This window comes from Onychomys torridus, chromosome 1 (genome assembly GCF_903995425.1).
Source record: "Onychomys torridus chromosome 1, mOncTor1.1, whole genome shotgun sequence".
Lineage (NCBI taxonomy): Eukaryota > Metazoa > Chordata > Mammalia > Rodentia > Cricetidae > Onychomys > Onychomys torridus.
Window position 1 is genome coordinate 143,807,720 of NC_050443.1, and position 18,884 is coordinate 143,826,603.

General features: G+C 48.6%; 1 protein-coding gene across 5 annotated transcripts in view; it reads left to right on the forward strand.

Annotated features, from left to right (window-relative positions):
- Positions 1-18,884, forward strand: part of Kank1 (KN motif and ankyrin repeat domains 1) — a 204,031-nt gene that overhangs the window by 162,850 nt on the left and 22,297 nt on the right. For 3 of the 5 annotated variants that reach the window (XM_036208220.1, XM_036208203.1, XM_036208212.1), the window contains exon 4: positions 14,371-17,049. In XM_036208220.1, coding sequence (XP_036064113.1) covers positions 14,371-17,049 — 2,679 coding nt within the window. Of the gene's footprint in view, positions 1-11,959; positions 12,327-14,370; positions 17,050-18,884 lie in introns of those variants that run through there. The other 2 variants (XM_036208194.1, XM_036208228.1) reach the window with 1 other exon arrangement.

The following is an 18,884-nucleotide window of genomic DNA, read 5'->3' on the forward strand; positions in this document are numbered from 1 at the left end:
CAAAGTGGTGTATTTCAGGACTAACAGAATATCCTCAGGAAGTCTCTAGCACAGCCCTGGGCAGCATTAGACCACATTACTTCCTTCCCAAGCCAGCTGCTGCCCCTAACTCAGATTCTAACAAGGGACCTTTCTCCCTCTGGCTGGAGAGCTGGGGAAGAGAAAAGAGAGACAGAACCCTGCCTGCCTTGTTCTCTTCCTGCAGTTAAGACACTCCATTTCTAGTACAGCATTGAAGAGTGGGGGGGGGGGGGCATCTTGGCCGGTTTTTCGGTTAAGATCCGTGCTACAGTTTCATTCATTGGTGATTTTGCTGTCTCATGGAGCTCCATGTCATGAATTAGACGCTGTAGCTGTTAGCTGGTCAGGAAATTCCAAAATGGGTATAAATAAATGCTCTGCCATGGCTCCTGGGCTCTGTGCCTGGGAGCGTGTGGAGTCTCTTTAATGCTGAGGGAAGTTTGCTGAGACTTCCTCCCTTGCTGAAAATGACAGCTTTTGTGTCCCTGGGTGGCTAAGTAGGAATGTCAAAAAAAAAAGACAGGGGAACGTGACATGTGGGTGGGGGCACTGTGATACAAAGTGGAGCTCTGTGTGTTATGAAAAATATTTGCCTTCATGACAGGCTGGAAAAAATAACTCGGCACTTGCCTCTGGGCTCAGTGAAAACTTTGCCTTTAGCCTGTGGCTTTGGCACAAAGATGTCATTGTAGCACTAACGACAATTTCACACAGATGTTACAGCTTGAGTTTCTGGGTTCCTGCTTTACTTAGAGTCCCTAATCAAGCCCTCTTTGGACATTTGTTCTCACGTGTTTTTCTTTAATTTTTAAAGATTTATTTATTTTATGTGTATGAGTGTTTTAACTGTGTGTGTGTATGTGCACCATGTGCATGGCCTGCTGCCCACAGAGGCCAAAAGAGGGCGTTGGATTCCCTGGACCTAGAGTTACAGGTAGTTGCCTGTCAGTGCTGCCATGTCAGTGCTGAGAAATGAGCCTGGGAGAGAAACTCTGTCTCCAAAACAAACAAACAAGTAAAGAAATAATCCAGTCCCTAGAAATGCTTAAGGCATGGGGGTGAACTTAGCCCGCGTAGGCATCCTTGCGGTACTAGCCTGCTCCCTTCGGACACAAGGACCTGGAGGGATTTCTACACGTCCTCTGCAAGACAAGTACTCTTAACTGATGAGCCACCTCGTTAGTTGCCCGGGATATATTAAGTCTGGTTCTGGTTTCCTGTGTCCGCTCTGAAGGGGTTAGGGTTCCAGCAAGAGTTCTCCCACACATCCCTGAAAGTGTAGTTGGTGCCCTCTGTCCATCTCGGCTTGGATACCTTGTCTGCTTTTCACAGAACTGTCCTTGTTCACATGGCCTGTTTCCTATTTATGCTCAGAGTCGCACAGAATTCCTTTTGTGTTTCTTGGGGGACAAGGCTTCATAATGTAGCCCTTGCTGGCCTGGTATTTAATATCTAGACCAGGCTGGCTTCAAACTCACAGAGATCTGTCTGCCCCTGCCTTCTGGTGCTAGGAATAAAGGTGTGCTCTGCTGTACAGGGCTTAAAATGTTTCTTGTGTGGTTTGGTTTTTGGTTTTGGTTTTCTGCTTGTTTTATTTTATGGGTATGGGTATTTTGCATGTGTGTATCTGTTACTGTGTGTGTGCCCGATACCTGAGGGAGGTCAGAAGAAAGGACAGGATTTCCTAGAGTTGAAAGTACAGATAGCTGTGAGCTGCAAACTGGGTGCTGGGAATCAAACCTGGATCCTCTCCGAGAGCAGCCAGTGCTCTTAACCACTGAGCCATCTCTCTAGCCCAGTGTGAAATTCCTGAATAAAGGTCGAGAAGCAGCTCTCCTCTGTGTATGGGAGATGAAGCTGGGCTGATTCAGCGCTAATTCTCTAACTACACAGTGAACATTAGATAGATAGAGAGCAAGCAGCATGGGTCGGGCTGGTGAGATGCCTGTAGATTATTATAGATAAAGAGTTGTGCATCTGTTGTTGACTCTGAACAATGGATAAAAGGACACTTGTGCCAGCCATGTGATACCTGCCTCCTCCTGCTCCTCCCTGGTCCTGCAGACCCTTTAATAAGACATACACTGGTTTGTTCCCAGGAACAATGGCTGACCCTTTCCACTCTCCTTCCCCTCACGGCTGTTGCCTGACCTCTGACCTTAAGTCATGTGCAGGGTATAACCAAGGACACTGCCAGTGGGTTGCTGGAAGAGGGGGTGGGGAGCTCAGTCTTGCTGGCCAGGAGGCAACTGGAAAGGTACCTGTGAACAGGCCCTACAGAGAGCAAGCCACAGGCCCTGCTGGAGCTCACCCGTCTGATAGCTCCTGCAATTCATTTTACTTCCGTTCGGTCACTAGCATGCCCCGGTAGGGGATTTTTGTATCGAGTGCAGTCCGCAGCTGTGGAAATCATGGGATACTAGTGGACTGATTTTGCACATTAAATTATCACTACTGTTTTGTTTGGTTTTTGTTTTGTTTTGTTTTGTTTGTTCATGGGTCTTGTTGCCCACTGCTTGACTACGAATAAAGAACCATTGATATTGCATGCCCTCCTTAACAGAACAAAAACTGTACCTTCCCACAGCTTAGGAAGGCCCTGCTGGGATGACCACTGTGGAAATATACTGGGTGGTTCTCAGGCACCCTCGTGGGGTGTTGAGGAGCCCTCTGCTCTGGGGACCTCCCCCAGAGACCCCCCCGCATAGCTCTCCTGACAGTCTCTGCACACCCCTGCGGGAAGAACGTATTTCACCTGGGCCTGACGTGCTTTGCAATGTGAGGATGTTTATCCCCTTCTGTCTTCCTTCCTGTGTGTTACCGGTGCTGGTCCAGGCTGCCTTTCTTTCTACCCCGCACCCAGCTGCAGTGGGTAGCTGTTCGAGCTTTGACCTGGAAGTACTACCCCCAGTGAGGCTTCCAGTAACTGTCACGCCTGTCTATGGCCTGCTCCTGAGGCAGGGCCAAGACAGGAGCCCTTAAGACCCGAGATCCGGATGTGCTGGCGCCCTTGGTTCCTGGTGATCCTGGATGCTGGATGTAGACCGAGCAGAGTTCTCCAGAGACCTCTCCCAGACCCTGTAACCTATCCCTTTACTTGTAAGTTACCCCAAAATAAACCTCCCTTTTAACTTCATGGAGTTGCCTTAATAAATCCCCCAGCACCCAGCCCTTGCCCCGGCATATACATGTGCTCATGCCTACCCCGCTTCGGGGCTCACCAAACACAGGACTCGAGATAAAGGTTAGCAGATTCTTCACCTTGACTTTGAGTATCACACATGACCTTAAGCCCCCAACTTCATGGGGCCCTGACAGAATTTGAGGCAGAGTCTTGTATAATTTCTGGGTTAGCGGACTGTCAGTGGTGTAGTAAGAGTAGCACAGGCCCCCAGCCTCCCTGCCCCCCCCTCATAGCACTGATCCAGGAGCCTATTTTCCTGATTATACAGTTGGAGGATAATCTAACTTGCTAATAGCTAGCAGGTAGCATGGGTAGTCTGCCCCAGCTTACCTGCTTTTAATATGTGATCTCCTCCCCCACCACACTTATGCATCAGTAGATGTCCAGACGTGAGGGTTTGGTACCATCATATACTAAGCAGCAGGCTAGCTAGGCACCGAAGGATTACAAAATATATATTCTGCTCAGTTCCCACCTTCCTAAACATTTCCAGTTGAGGGTGGGGGTGAGCCAAGGGCCTGCGAACCGTGACACAGGACATTGCATACTGCAAAGGCCTTCAGAGCATGGTGGGGACAAGGTGACCAGCTCTGCCCTGAACAGAGCGGCTAAAGTGTATGTAGGTGGGGCTCTGAGGAAGAGGAGCCATGTGGCTTAGGCTCTGAAGGACAGACAGCACAGCTGGTGTTGACAGTTGGTAGAATCTGGGTAAGTGTGTGCTAGATGGAGGGAGAAGCCACAGATAGGTATGAATATGTTGGTACGCTGAGGTGAGTGGATAGAACGTGGGAGAGGTGAGTGGATAGAACTCGGGAAGTGCTGGATTGAGGCTAAACTATGGAGGACACAACACCGCAGACAGGAACTCCGGATGATATTGTTGTAATGGGACACATCAACCTCCAGAATTGAGTAAGGTGCCATATGTTTTCATAATACCTCAAAGAAAGGGAGCATCCTCAAATAAGTAGCACCAGAGAGTAGACTGACTGCAAAGTGTACAAAACAGACATCATCGGAAGCCTGGCCTGGCTCCTTGATGGCTGACTGGCTGCCTTCATGCACCTTTAAAGTGGAAAGGGGGGCTGGAGAGATGGCTCAGAGGTTCAGAGCACTGGCTGTTCTTCCAGAGGTCCTGAGTTCAATTCCCAGCAACCACATGGTGGCTCACAACCATCTATGATGAGATCTGGTGCCCTCTTCTGGCCTGCAGGCAGAACACTGTGTACATAATAAATTAAAAAATAAATTTATAAACAAACAAATAAGTGGAAAGGAAGGGAAAGAAGGGTCAGAGGGATGACAGGAGGAAAGGAAGAAGGAGCTGAAATTTATCTCCTTAAGTAGTCCAGTCTCTGTTAATTATGTTTCCTTTCTTTGTGACTTTGAGAATTCCCAGATAGATGAAAGTCCTTTGGCACTGTAGAGTTGTCCTTCGAGTGGGATCCACGGATGTTTCTAGACTCCAGTCGTATCTCACTTGGCTAAAGTGGCTCCTCTGTCTCAGTGCATCTCACAGGGGCAGGATGCCAGCTTTGTTCACCATTGGCTTCCTCACTGGGACCATCAATTTTGTCATAGGTTTTCTGAGACCACACCAGTATTCTTATCTTTGGTAGGAAGTACTCCATCCGCCAGTCTCCGCAGCCATTCCTGTCTCCATCGGCCACTGCGGTCATGGTTGCTGTATGGTAATTTTCTGTTCCCATAATCCTCACCGTGGTCATTAGCTGGCACTCTTCTCTAGCATTACGGACTCACAGATACTTATCAGTTGGTTATTATCATTAATTATATTATTTTGATGCTCAAGCTATGCAGGTGGCCAATGGGATTCCACAAGAGTCCCTGAGCCAAGGAGACCACGGGCACTGGTTTGAAACAGCTACTGTTGTGTTGGAAGTTGAGAGCAGTGACTGACAGGCAGTGGGGCTAGCTATGGGTTGGAGATGCCTTCCTCAGGCAATGTCAGCCACAGGACGGTCTAGGCAGACAGGAGCATTCAGGACATAAGGCAAGCCAACCCCAAACCCAGCTTTGAGGCTTCTGGTGGGTAAATGTTTTGAATCTGGGGGAGGGGAGCACTGCTTAGGTCTCCCTGGACCCTCTCTGAGTTGTTGAGGTTTCCCGCCTGAGGCAACTAGTCACGGATGGGTGGAGAAATTGAGGTTAAGGAAGGGTTAAAGGTACGGAAGCTCCTGCTGGCTGCCAGGTCAGCCTTGTAGTTGACACTTTGAATCTTGCTGCTCCGCTCCCAGAATCTCTGGGTGTAGAGTAAGTCTGCATTCCTCCCTCTGTGCTCAATCAGACCGCGGATTCCCTAAACGTCCTCTGCCTGCTTCCTGGTATTACTCATGCCACCTCTGTCCTTCACAGATTAGATTTATTGTGGCTTAATGACCTCCAGAAGAGGAAACCCCTCCCCCACCATTTTTCTCCTCTGTGAGTCATTGGCTGTCAGAAAAATATTTTCCTTTTTAGTCGCGGAATGGGGCAGCAGATAGAGCCTGGCACAGCCTTGGTCCTGGTGTCTGGTCTCCAGCTCAGCCTACAGGGGCTGGCATTGTCAGGACTTCACAGTTTCCTCCTAAATACAGGGTGGAGAGGTGAAGAGATGGACACCAAGACACAGGCCCGACTGCCCAAATCCGAAGTGTAGGTTTGGATAGTTCAATGTCATGCCACGCTGATTATCTATCTTGTTAAGTGGACAAATACTCACTTGTGAGACTGAAGAGGAAATTTGCACACACAGTCCTTGGCAGCCTACCAGAAGAGGGAGAAGGGGATCTTAATGTATAATCCTTCGACTAGCCAGAGAAATCTTATTAAAATGTAAATGGACCATTTTACTCCCTTGTTTAGAACATCCGATAGTTTCAAGATGTACTTTAGGACCCCAAACTGGCCTTTCCCTCCCCGGCTAGCATGTGCCTCCCCCCCCCCCCATGCACCCAGTAGGCTGCCCAGCAGACCTCTCAAGTGCCTGCCCCTTCCCCAACCCTCCCTCCCGTGTGAGGGCCCCATTTCATCTTCACAGTATTTGCTAAGGCAGTTGCTAATCTGTGTAAGCACACGTCTGTCGCCTGGAGTTGGTACGTTCTCTCTGGGCAGGTTCCCTCCATGGCTGTTCTGGTCAGCACCAAGCAGCTTGCCATATGCTGGGTTCTTCATAAATATGTACTAAGTGATCAACTAAATCTGTCATCCTCCTAAGAGGAGGCTCCCCCTATGGAGTGTGGAAACTGGGAGTGTGGAACTGGTGTAGAAAGGAAGGCTCGTGTGGGGATCGTGTGCAGGTTCACGGCTGTGATGGAGCTGACAAACAGGGAGGTGAGATCTAAAGATCTGAAGAAGAAGGACCTAGCTCTCTGGCAGCCACATAAACAAAGCCAACCGTAAAGTTGCTGGCTTGCTACATACAGTGTCAGTGGGTCTGGTCCTTAAAGCTTTTGAAATACCCTTTCACGTTCTTGTTTTATTTGCACACGTGTTTGGACAGCCATTTAGAATAGCTGCAGAGAGGTATTGGCAAGATTAAGATAGGCAGTCTCCACTCCCAGGAGAAAGAAATGAGCTCTCTTCAAAGGGAGCCCAGCACCCTTTTGAGTGACTGAATAAATGGATGGGTTTTAGCCAGGAGGAAAAGAGCAGGTTTGGAAGCTGCTAACTCTGTGCAGCATGTGGGCAGCTGAGGCAGATCTTGAGTCTGAGGTCAGCCTGGGATGCAACATAACAAGACTGTCTCAAGAAGCAAAAACAAAGTAAAATAAAACAAAGTAACTGTTCAATAAATGCAAGAAAGTTCCTTCCCTGCCACATTTTCCTTTTGGGAAGAATGCAGAATACTCACGTTAGTGGCATCTCTCTTGTGGTTTTCCGTGTCATGAGTGGTGTTTCTCATGCAGATTTGGTATTGGGAGGGAAGGTGCTTGATTGGAAAGTTTAGTGCTCAGTGTCTCCGGAGCGCTTCCTGCTAGACCTGTTCTGAAGGGCACCGGTCCGGCAGATCCACTTCCTGCTTTCTCTCTGTACCACTGTCCCTTCCTGGAGGAGCTGCCTTGCTAGCGAAGACACCTTTAAATGCTGCAAATTTCACTTCATGAGCATTGTGCCCCTCCAGTTCCCCCTTGTGACTTTCTTTCCTGCCTCCAGGCCACAGCTGCCAGGGTCCTCTGGGATGCTCCCCACAGCAGCGTACTGCACTCGGCCACTTGTTGATGTGGGACTCTGTGGTGATGCCATGCTCCTAGGCCAGGTCCCTGTGCTTCCTGTGAGAGAGGGCAATGTGGTGGTGGGAATTAACTCTTTAGTTTCAGCAGTCAGAGACTGTCTATGAGTAAAAACACATTAACAATGTGTGAGGTTGTGGCACACAGGTGTAATTATTCTTCATGGCGTCCTCAGTAATTGGGCTTAGAGTGTGCAGAAGGACAAAGAGATCATTGTATCCCAACAAACAGAGTAATAATATCAGAGCCTTGTCCAGTTAAAAGTCCAGGGCGCATTATTTTGGAAATGTCTAGAGCTTTTTGTTCGTAATAACGAATAGCTCGTTATGGTAGAAAAGGTCTAGAAAAATGATGAGCGTTTCTTACTCGAAAGTGGCATTTTCTAAGAAAGATAAATTTTGCATATTTTCTGTCATACACAGGATCTAAATTTAAAAAGAAAAAGACGTGACGGTAAAGCAGGAACTCATCAGAAAAGGGAGCGTGAGGAGGACACAGGAGTAAGACAGCGTGGGGGGAGTGTGACTGAAGTACACGGCACCCGCGCATGAGAATGTCACCACAAAGCCCGTGGTGCTTTACAGTCAGTGGGCAGCGAGGCATGCTGGTGCAGATCTTAGAATACCACCACTCAAGGCAGAGGCAGGAGAACGTCTAAGTTTGAGGGCTGCAGAACAAGCTCCATGCTCTAGGGCTACATAATAAGACCCTGTTTTTTTTAAAAAGATCACCCTGTCCCTGGCACATAGTGTTATGGTCTCATTGAGAAATGGAGGGGGGGTGCTAAAAGGCCAGAGCCCAGATGTTGCTGTATGAAGGTATTTTGCTCTGTTGGGGGATGCCAAAAGACTGTCTTGGGAGAGGGGGCAGACCAGGCATTTGGCACCACCTCTGGGCTCTACTCACTAAACCACTCACCAGCAGTAACACTTTTCACAACCTGTGACGTTGCCAGATGACACCAGGGAGAACAGAGCTGAGTTGAGAACAGGCTGCTGGCAGGTCAGACTCCCACACCAGTTAACTGCTATCTAAGCTGCTACTTCCTGGTGAAAAGAGTCATTTTTAGGTCTTCCCAACTGGGATTTTATTTTGACAGTGAATTTAGTTTGTTTAAAAAGTTAAAATCGAATAAATAATACATTCTGGCCCTAGCTGGAATTTCTGTATCTCGAATTCACTGATAAATGGAGAAGAACCGCAAGAAAATGTAGCCCTGTTCTTGAAGCCACAGTTGGGCTGTTTTTTGGGGAGGTAAATAAATATACGCATAAAGAAAAGCCTTATCATCAACCGTGGATTTTGATTTCCCTCTGAACTCATGGGAATCTCTCCTGGACTTGGGGAGTTTTCTCTGATGGTGGCTGTCACGTTAGTTTGTGGTTACCCCTAATTACAGACCGGACAGACTGGGTAGAGAGAGGAGGAGAAAGGTCTCTGTGACCTTTGATTTTTCAGGTGTGATGCCAGCTCAGAAAGGGCGCTGGCCCAAGCTGTGCTGCCCGCTGTTAGCAAGCCACCCAGTTACCCCAGCACATTGGTGCCAAGGCTGGGGTGACTCCTGCTTAGCATCTCAGCTATTTTTTTTTTCTGTGTGCCCTATCGGCACTAGACTCTGAGCCACACAAGAGTGTTGTTTCTTTCATTTACATTATTTCCCTAACTCCTACAGCAGAAAGTGTTATGTGGTCAAGATGAATGGATGATAGATTTTAATAAGACTTTAGCCTCAATATTAACTATAAGTTGCAATACACATACCTGTCTTCTTGACTCTAAACTTCCCAGTGGCTATTAAGAGCTAATAATTGTTGTCACGTATAATGGCACACTCCTTTAAACCCAGCACTTGGGAGGCAACAGCAGGCAAATCTCTGAGAGTTCAAAGCCAGCCTGGCTTATGTAATGAATTCCAGGTCAGCCAGAGAGATACACAGTAAGACTGCCTTTCACAAAAGAAAGCTCTCAAGCCATTGTAACTTGTCCTCTGAATTTAAGCTCTTTTTGCCTGGCTCAGTCCAGTCTCTCCATAGTTGTCAAGGACACATTTGCTAATGCCTTTTAACCTTCCCCTAGTTGGTGCCCTGCTTTTGGACCCAGGACCAGGGCCTGTTCTGCACCCGTCCCCTGTCTCACCTGCCTTGACCCAGCCCTGCCCCTCTTCACTGTGTTCTTATTATCACTTACCTGGTCTTCCAAACCCAGTTCTTGGGCATCCCGGTCTGTTTTAGCCGCTTGCTCACGTACTGTGGTCTGGCTTGTCCATAGCGTACCTTTGTAACTAACTTCAACCTGCGCCGTATGTATTCTTTCCCCCAGCTAGCCTACATCTCATTTTGTTTCTTTAAATTTTTCTTCTACTCTTTCAACAGAATAGGATCATTCTTTTCTGCACCCAATAAGTTTTCAATAAAAGTTGTAGAATGAAGGCAGAGGGGTGCTAGGAGTAGTCTGACTTCAGTACTGCATTCCCAAACATTCAGAAAATTCTCGTAAACACCTGGGCAGCCCTCCAGTTCCAGAACGGTGGTCGGAAGCTGTTGCTTGCAGAACTCCACAAAACCAATTGGCGTTCTGGCCGTGTGAAAGCAGACATATTTCTGTTAGTCTAAAAAGGGTTTTGAGACAGCTCAAAAGTCTTTATAACTCAGCTATGAACATTTTTTTTTTCTAAAAAGCCATTGTTTTGTACTTCCTTATTCTTGAATTTACCAGTTTTCATAATAAAAGCTTTCATCTTGTAATACCTCCTCAGTTTAGTTATTTAGCGGTTTCTTCTTTTTAAGATATATATAGCCCACAGTTTGGGGGTTGGGTAGGGATGAGAAGTGGACGTAGGATAGAAACTGCTGTATCTCTTAGAATTCGGGGTCACTCTAAAGTTTACTTCTCTCTAGAAGTACACAGAGGGTAGGCGCTGCAAGAGTTTTAATGCTAGCTTTGATGCACAGAGCTACCTGAGACCCAGATTCCTTCTCACACGTGGTTCCTCTACCCCCAGGTGTAAACTCAAGTCATCAGCTAGTGATCTTAGCATCATACCCTCGCTGGAGGAAGGACTTAAGGAAAGACTTAGAAAAATTATCCCTGGGTCTCTTGAGAACGGTTCAGGTGGGGTCGGGGTTGTCTCATGAACTGTCTTTATATGGCCACACTAACAGTAAAAGGAGACTAGGGAAAATACTGGCTTTAGATGTCCTCATCTGAAAATAAGTCAATTGTACTGTGGAAAAGGTTTAACTGTCTACCTTTGCCACGTTCACACTTGAGCATACTTAGATTTTACTGCAGTACATTCCTGTAGGAACAGTGACTTCTGTGGTAGTTTTGGCATAAAAGTTTGTAAAGCACAAAGTATATGTCACCCCTAATTCCTCACCCTAAAAATAACCATTAAAGGGGTTTTAAATGTTTGCTTTGCTCCTAACCATCTTGTTGCCTGTTGTGAAGTGTTTGAAAATTCAAGCTATTGTTCTGAGGATGTCTATAGTGGGGGGGGGGGGCAGTTTAAGACATACTTTTGTACAGAAAAATTGAGAATTAATTATGGGTCATAGGTGTGTCAGCAGATGTTCGTGTAAGGACACATTGGAAATCAGAAGGTAAAAAAAATAGTGAGACTGTGTCCTGGGTGTGGTGGCCACACCTCTTTTCCAAATGCTTGGGAGGCAAAGGCAGGTGGATCTCTGATTGAAGGATAGCCTGGTCTACATAGCTAGTTCTAAGGTGACCAGGGGTATCTAATAGAGACTGTCTCAAAAAACCAATATTAAGTTAATTAACTAAAAAATATCGAAGTGAGACTTTTCAATGTAATAGTGGAATATTTGGTACAGATGATACTTTCAACGTGTTTGTTTGTTTGTATGTTTTTCTATCTGCTCTGTCTGGTTTTTTGGTTTCATTTTATTGCTTGAGAAGGAGATACAGTCCCCAGGGTCCTTTCAGTATTTGAGATTCAGCAGTGCTTGGGAAAGAAGTCTGCTGGGGTTAAGGTCTCACTGCCCCTGACTTGCAGAGGAGAAGTCCAAACTGTCACTTGGGGGTAATTCAGAACGACCCAGACCTTTGGTTATATCTCTGTTCGCTGAGCTTGGGAAGTAGCTAAATATAGGCCAGTTAAGTTTTGCGGAAAAGTGAGCTGGGGGGTGGGGAGGGAGTCTGAAACCTGACACCAATTTCACTTTTCCTGCTGAAACGCTGCAGTGGGAACATCATTAAGAAAAACCTAGAAGTCATGCCAGCGGCCACTGCCTCAGACATGACTGACTTTTTCTTTGTAATTCTCTCTGTGATATTCTTGCAAGCATGCCCTGCTTTGTTTACCCCGGATAAAGGGCCCTTCATTACTTTGCTTTAAGATTCATGGCCAGGGCTCAGCTGTTGGAGGGGAGCTGTTGGCTACCGGTCACCTGTCAGGAGTTATGCTAAGAAGTGCCTTCAGTGCTCCGGAACAGTGGCCAATTGTGGCCCTGCCCTTCCTCAGGTGACCCGGGCTGAGTTTGCTAGGCTTGCCTCCAGAACACAGACTCTTTGATGAAGTGTCTGGCCCCAGGGGCAGACTGAGCCCTCGGTGGAGAGGCTCACATTGCCGGCTTTATTTGGGCTCCTGGCAAAGCTGCGCCCGCCCGCCCGAAGAGCAGCGCCGGTTTTCCGTAGAAGGCGGGCAGCTTCCTGTTTTCATTAAGACACCAGGGGGATGCCGGACTGCTGAGTGTGCCTGGCGGGACGCGGGGAGCCCTCATTGGTGTAGGCTGGGCCTATGGTGTCCCTGCGGGCCTGGGAGGTGTGTGCGAGAGTTGACAGGCGTTGCCTTAAGTGGAGAGGAGCGGAATCCAGGCCTGGGGTGCTGCGGCCGGAGGCTGTCTTGCTGTGGATCTGTGCCTGCGGTAGGTGAGCTGGGGGAGGGTGGGCCTATGGGCTGGGGTGAGTCGAGGGGAGCTAGGCCGAGGTGCTTAGGGGTGAGGGTGACCTGCACATGGCTCCGGCTCCCTCCTCACCGGACCCTGAGTGCTCTCCCCTTCATCCTCACCCCTGCCCAGCACCATAGGCGTACTCCACACACCCCGACACCCTGGGCTTCTGGGCTTTCCTTTTCTCCCTGCTTCCTTTGGAACTTCAGATCGTTCTGGAAACAGGTCTGGCTGCATATTTTGAGCTAGCGCACTGTCCTGTGGAGTTGGAAGCTAGGAAAGAGAGAGAGGGGGAAGATACATTGTGTTAGCATAAGCTCAGATTTCCAGGCACTGGCGCTCTGTGTCAGCTCATGCTGGGGCACTTATTTCAAAGAGAATTCCTTAACATTTGCCCTAAGCAGTTTTAATACTGGCGGCGGTGGTGGTGGCAGCAGCGGCTGGTGGTGGTGGTAGCTTGGGTTTGGGGATTATGTGTGTATATGGAATGCTTGTATGTATATGGAATGGTTGAACCCCAGAACTTATGCCACAGGCTAGCCAAGTAGTGTTATCTTAATATTGTTTGAAATTGAGATATAAAGAATGTGTGCCCGTTTCTAGTCCCATTTGGCAATTTTTTAAAAACTTTCCAGAGTTTCAAAAGAGAGAGAAATGTGGAGGGGGTGGGTCATTCCAAGCATTCGGCATCAGCTGTAATATGGAGCAGTGTTGGAGACCAGGAGGGCAGGCAGCAGCCTAAGTTTGCTTCCCATCCTTGGGTCTGATAATAGTGTAGGCAGGGGGATGACCAGGACTGGGGCAGGGGGACTGATAGCTCTCTTTTTCTCTCCTAGCTTTTGGTCCTTCCCTAGACCTAAAAGCACAGGCCATGTTAGTGTGGCTGTAGAAAAACAAATGACCTAATCCTACAGTTTAAATAAAATGACCTTGCTTTTAAATTTGAAATGCATGGCTCAGATCCACAACCAGGCCTGTGCTTTGAAAGGTTCCTGTGTTTCCTTTTTTATGTTTGGTTTAGCCAGAAGTAGCGTTTACTGAATACCACATGACCCTGACGTTGGAGTTTGGTTTGCCCTCACTTCCGTCCCTCTTTGGACCTGTTTGGGTTGCTTGTGACTACAAAACCAGGTATTAGTGAGGTAGGAAATGTTGTTTCAGAAAGCAAAAGATGGTAGAGTGCAGACAACTTTCCTCCAGTTGGCAGAGGGTTTTAAGTAGGGAGAGAAAGTAAGCAGTAGGTGAAAGTCTGTCCTCTGACCGTGGTCTTGCACCCAGGCTACCAGAGAATTCACTCTCTGTCCTGTGTGCCCAGCTCGGAAGCAGGAAGGGGTCAGGGCAAAATGGAATCATGTGGAGATAGACATGGCCACTGGCAAGAAAAGACTGCCAAACCTGCAGGCAGACACACACACACACACACACACACACACACACACACACACACACACACACACACGCTGACATCCCTGGATCCATGCATCTGCTGTAACCCTCTCTTTTTCTCTGCTGACTTAGTGCATTTTGTGACTTAGTGGACTACATAAGATAGGACTCTTAAAAACTGCCCTCTTTTCCTTCAAAGAACTGTAGAGGACAAGTGAAATCTACATGACCGTGTTGCCAGGCTTTTTGTACCGGTATGTGCTTGGGTCTCAAGACTATCGTTTCATAATGCTAAGAGCTGAATACCTGAATTGCCCTTTTATTTATCTGTGAGGGGTTAGTACTATAAATTGCTCTACTATTGAGCTACATCCACGTTTTATGTTGAAATAAGGTCTCTCAGTTGACCAGACTGGCCTTGAACTTGGAATCCTCTTGCCTCCGCCCGTCTCTCCAGTAGCTGGGATCATGCCGTCATGGTGGTCAGTGTCTCCATTTTCATTCAGAGAGTTGAGGTTCAGAAACTAGGACTGCCAACTCTTAAGTCAGACTAGTGTGTGCTACACTCACAAACTAATTGTTCTTACCAAAATATGTAATGCAATGTATTATCATGTTTTCTTCTCTCTCTTAGAAAAAGCAGATGAAGTTCTGAATGGAGACCATAACAAGGAGCACAAAGACCCATATTTTGTGGAAACCCCTTACGGTTTTCAGCTCGACTTAGATTTCGTCAAATACGTGGATGACATACAGAAGGGGAACACTATCAGGAAAGTGAACATCCAGAAGAGGAGAAAACCGTCTGCGCCATGTCCAGAAGTCAGGGCCACACCTGGTCATCAAGGGGTGTGGACTTCCACTGAATCCCTGTCATCCTCCAACAGTGATGACAGCAAGCAGTGTCCCAGCTTCCTCCTAGCCAGAAGCCACGTGACGTCAACCCCAATCCCACGGCCACCTGTCCCACTAGAGACCTCACCCACTTTTACCATCCCAGAAAATCGACAGCTGCTGCCCCCTCCCTCACCTCAACTCCCAAAGCACAACCTTCATGTCACCAAGACGTTGATGGAGACCCGGAGAAGACTCGAACAGGAGAGAGTCACCATGCAGATGGCACCGGGTGAGTTCAGAAGGCCCAGGCTGGCCAGTTTTGGAGGCATGGGCTCCACGAGCTCCCTCCCATCCTTTATGGGTTCTGGTAACCACAATTCTGCCATGCACCAGTTTCAGAACGGATACCAAGGCAATGGGGATTATGGTAGCTATGTCCCAGCAGCGGCTACCACGTCCTCCATGGGAAGCTCCATCCGCCACAGCCCATTGAGTTCAGGGATCTCCACCCCTGTGACCAACGTGAGCCCCATGCACCTGCAGCATATTCGAGAACAGATGGCCATCGCCTTAAAACGCCTGAAGGAACTTGAGGAGCAGGTGAGAACCATCCCCGTGCTCCAGGTCAAGATCTCTGTTTTGCAAGAAGAGAAAAGGCAGTTGGCCTCCCAGCTGAAAAACCAGAGGGCTGCATCCCAGAACGAGGTGTGTGGTGTGAGGAAGCGCTCCTACAGTGCAGGCAACGCCTCTCAGCTGGAATTGCTTTCCCGAACCCGGAGAGGTGGCGGGGAATTGTACATCGACTATGAGGAGGAAGAGATGGAGAGCGTGCAGCAGAGCACACAGAGGATCAAGGAGTTCCGGCAGCTCACGGCTGACATGCAGGCACTGGAGCAGAAGATTCAGGAGAGCAGCTGTGAGGCCGCCTCGGAGCTCCAGGAGAATGGCCAGCGCCCATCTCGGGAGTGCAAGTCTGTGGCTGTGGGTAGCGACGAGAACATGAATGACGTTGTTGTTTACCACAGAGACGTCAGGTCCTGCAAGGATACAGCTGTAGGGACGGTCACTGAGACAAGGAATTTTGGCATCAGTGTGACGGAAGCCATGCTGGGGGTGATTACTGAAGCTGACAAAGAGATTGAGCTGCAACAGCAGACCATAGAGGCCTTAAAGGAAAAGATTTACCGCCTGGAAGTACAGCTTAAAGAAACCACCCATGATCGGGAAATGACTAAACTAAAGCAAGAGCTACAGGCGGCTGGGTCCAGGAAAAAAGTTGACAAGGCCACAATGGCCCAGCCACTTGTCTTCAGCAAGTTGGTGGAGGCGCTCGTGCCAACCAGAGACCAAATGGTTGGCAGTCACGTGGACACAATGGATTCATGCGTTGGGACCTCCGTGCAAACAAGTAGTGTAGGCATCTCCTGCCACCCTGACCGCAGGAATCAAGTCGTGGGGCCTGAGCTGCCTATGAGTTGGTGGGTCGTGAAGGAGAGAGTGGAGACACATGACCGATGCGTAGGGAAGTCCGTTGAGACTTGTGACCAGAGTGTGGGTGTGGAAGTCAGCATCTGTGAAACAGGCAGCAACACAGAGGCTTCTGGGAGCGACCTGACACTCCTCAAGACAAACTTGAACCTCAAAGACGTGCGGTCCATTGGTTGTGGAGACTGTTCTGTTGATGTGATTGTCTGCCTTCCCAAGGAGTGCACGTCTCGAAGCGTGAACACAGAGGTGGTAGGCCAAGAGGAAGCTGCTGTCATGGCGGTGCCTCACACCACAAACCAACACACCAGCACAACTCTGGAGCAGGCGGACCAGTGCACTAACACGGAGGCGGCCGCCCTCGTGGAGTCCTGCACCAACACTTTCCTCAGCACGCTGGACAAGCAGACCAGCACCCAGACTGTGGAGATGCGAACAGTGGCCATAGGGGAAGGCCGTGTCAAAGACGTCAACCCCTCCACTAGGACTCGCTCTGTTGGTGTTGGGACGGTGCTCTCCGGCAGTTCCGGGTTTGACAAGCCATCTGCTGTGAAGACCAAAGAGTCAGGTGTGGGACAGATCAGTATTCACGACAACTATCTAGTTGGTCTCAAAATGAGGACCATAGCTTGTGGGCCTCCACAGTTGACTGTGGGGCTGATGGGCAGCAGGAGGAGTGTAGGTGTTGGGAACGAGTCTGTAGGGGACCTCATGGAGGATCTCCCTCAGCCTCAGCTTACGTCTGGGGTGGTGACGGGTTTGGATCACTACATCGAGCGCGTGCAGAAGCTGCTGGCTGAGCAACAGACGTTGCTGGCTGAGAACTACAGTGAACTGGCTGAGGCCTTTGGGGAGCCTAACTCGCAGATCGGCTCCCTCAATTCACAGCTCATCAGCACCCTGTCCTCCATCAATTCCGTCATGAAGTCTGCAAGCACAGAAGAGCTCAGGAACACTGACTTCCAGAAAACCAGGCTGGGTAAAAGCACAGGTAGGTGGTCCCCCTAACTCCCAGGGACCTGAGCCTGAGGACATGGGAAACTTATAAAAGAATAGATGGTTGTGTAGCTCAAGGCCGTGGAGAGTGGGAAGTCCAAAGCATGGCACCAGATTTCAGCCAGGTCTTCTTTTGCTCTGTCATGGCAAAGATTGTTTCATACAGTGAGACGGTACAATAATATACCCATTCCCAGGATAGTGACATCAGTCCATGAGGGCTACATTTTCCACCACATGAATTGTTGGGGACACGTTCAAACTATAGGAGGAAAGACAGGGAAAATGTCTCTCTAGGATGTCGTGGGTTTTTTGTTTTGCTTTATTTTTTAACTGTTGGAACCGTATTTTGGAGTCTTGGAGAAAGCTTTAGGATGGTAATGAGTTGAACACAAACCAAGAGCTGAGATACATAAGCAGCCTTGCCGAGCCTCAGTATCTCATAGCTCCCTCCAAGGGCCTCTGGTTTTAGGCTAACACAGGAAGGCAAGTCTGTGAAGCCTGGCTACCCTGGAGGTGTCCTCTGAGGCTTTATATGATGCCTCATGTCTGTCTTCTGGTTATATATTTGCTCATTTTATACAGAACTGCTTTAAAAATGCTTGTATTGTTTATATGCATAATTATCAGTGTATAACCAATTAAAACTTCTAGAGTAAGATGTCCTCGGTTAACATTTTATGAGAGGGTAGACACCTCATCGACTTATTAAGATGGCAAATAACCTTTGAATGACCACTTCACCTCAGCACAGGCTCGGGATACTTTCCGGAGTTCTACCAGGGTCCCTCCCTGCTGGGGTCACTAGGTCCCAAGCAATAAACAAGAGAGCTGTATTAGCCCTGGAAGTAGCAAGTACTGTGGAGACTTTGCTCCCAGTTACGGGGACAGGGGTGAAGTGTCTGGAGTGGAAGGTATGCTTTCAGGATAAGGGACCCATAGCAAGAGCTGACCATGGGTCTTTTTCCTTTGCACGTGCTGATGGGCACATACACATCTTTCTCCCCCATTCACTGAGATCCCTGCTCATCTGTTTTTAAGTTAAAGCTAGTCATTGAGCAATCACCCTGGGATAGCTTGTCCCAAAGAGACTCACTGAAATGACTTGCCTTGGTGCTCTAAGTCTAGTCCACAGTTCCCTACCAAGCCTCTGACAGTCCACAGTTCCCTACCAAGCCTCTGACAGTCCACAGTTCCCTACCAAGTCTCTGACAGTCCACAGTTCCCTACCAAGCCTCTGACAGTCCACAGTTCCCTACCAAGTCTCTGACAGTCCACAGTTCCCTACCAAGTCTCTGACAGTCCACAGTTCCCTAAGTCTCTGACAGTCCACAGTTCCCTAAGTCTCTGACAGTCCACAGTTCCCTAAGTCTCTGACAGTCCACAGTTCCCTAAGTCTCTGACAGTCCACAGTTCCCTAAGTCTCTGACAGTCCACAGTTCCCTAAGTCTCTGACAGTCCACAGTTCCCTACCAAGCCTCTGACAGTCCACAGTTCCCTAAGTCTCTGACAGTCCACAGTTCCCTAAGCCTCTGACAGTCCACAGTTCCCTACCAAGTCTCTGACAGTCCACAGTTCCCTACCTAGTCTCTGACAGTCCACAGTTCCCTACCAAGCCTCTGACAGTCCACAGTTCCCTACCTAGTCTCTGACAGTCCACAGTTCCCTACCAAGCCTCTGACAGTCCACAGTTCCCTACCAAGCCTCTGACAGTCCACAGTTCCCTAAGTCTCTGACAGTCCACAGTTCCCTAAGCCTCTGACAGTCCACAGTTCCCTACCAAGTCTCTGACAGTCCACAGTTCCCTACCTAGTCTCTGACAGTCCACAG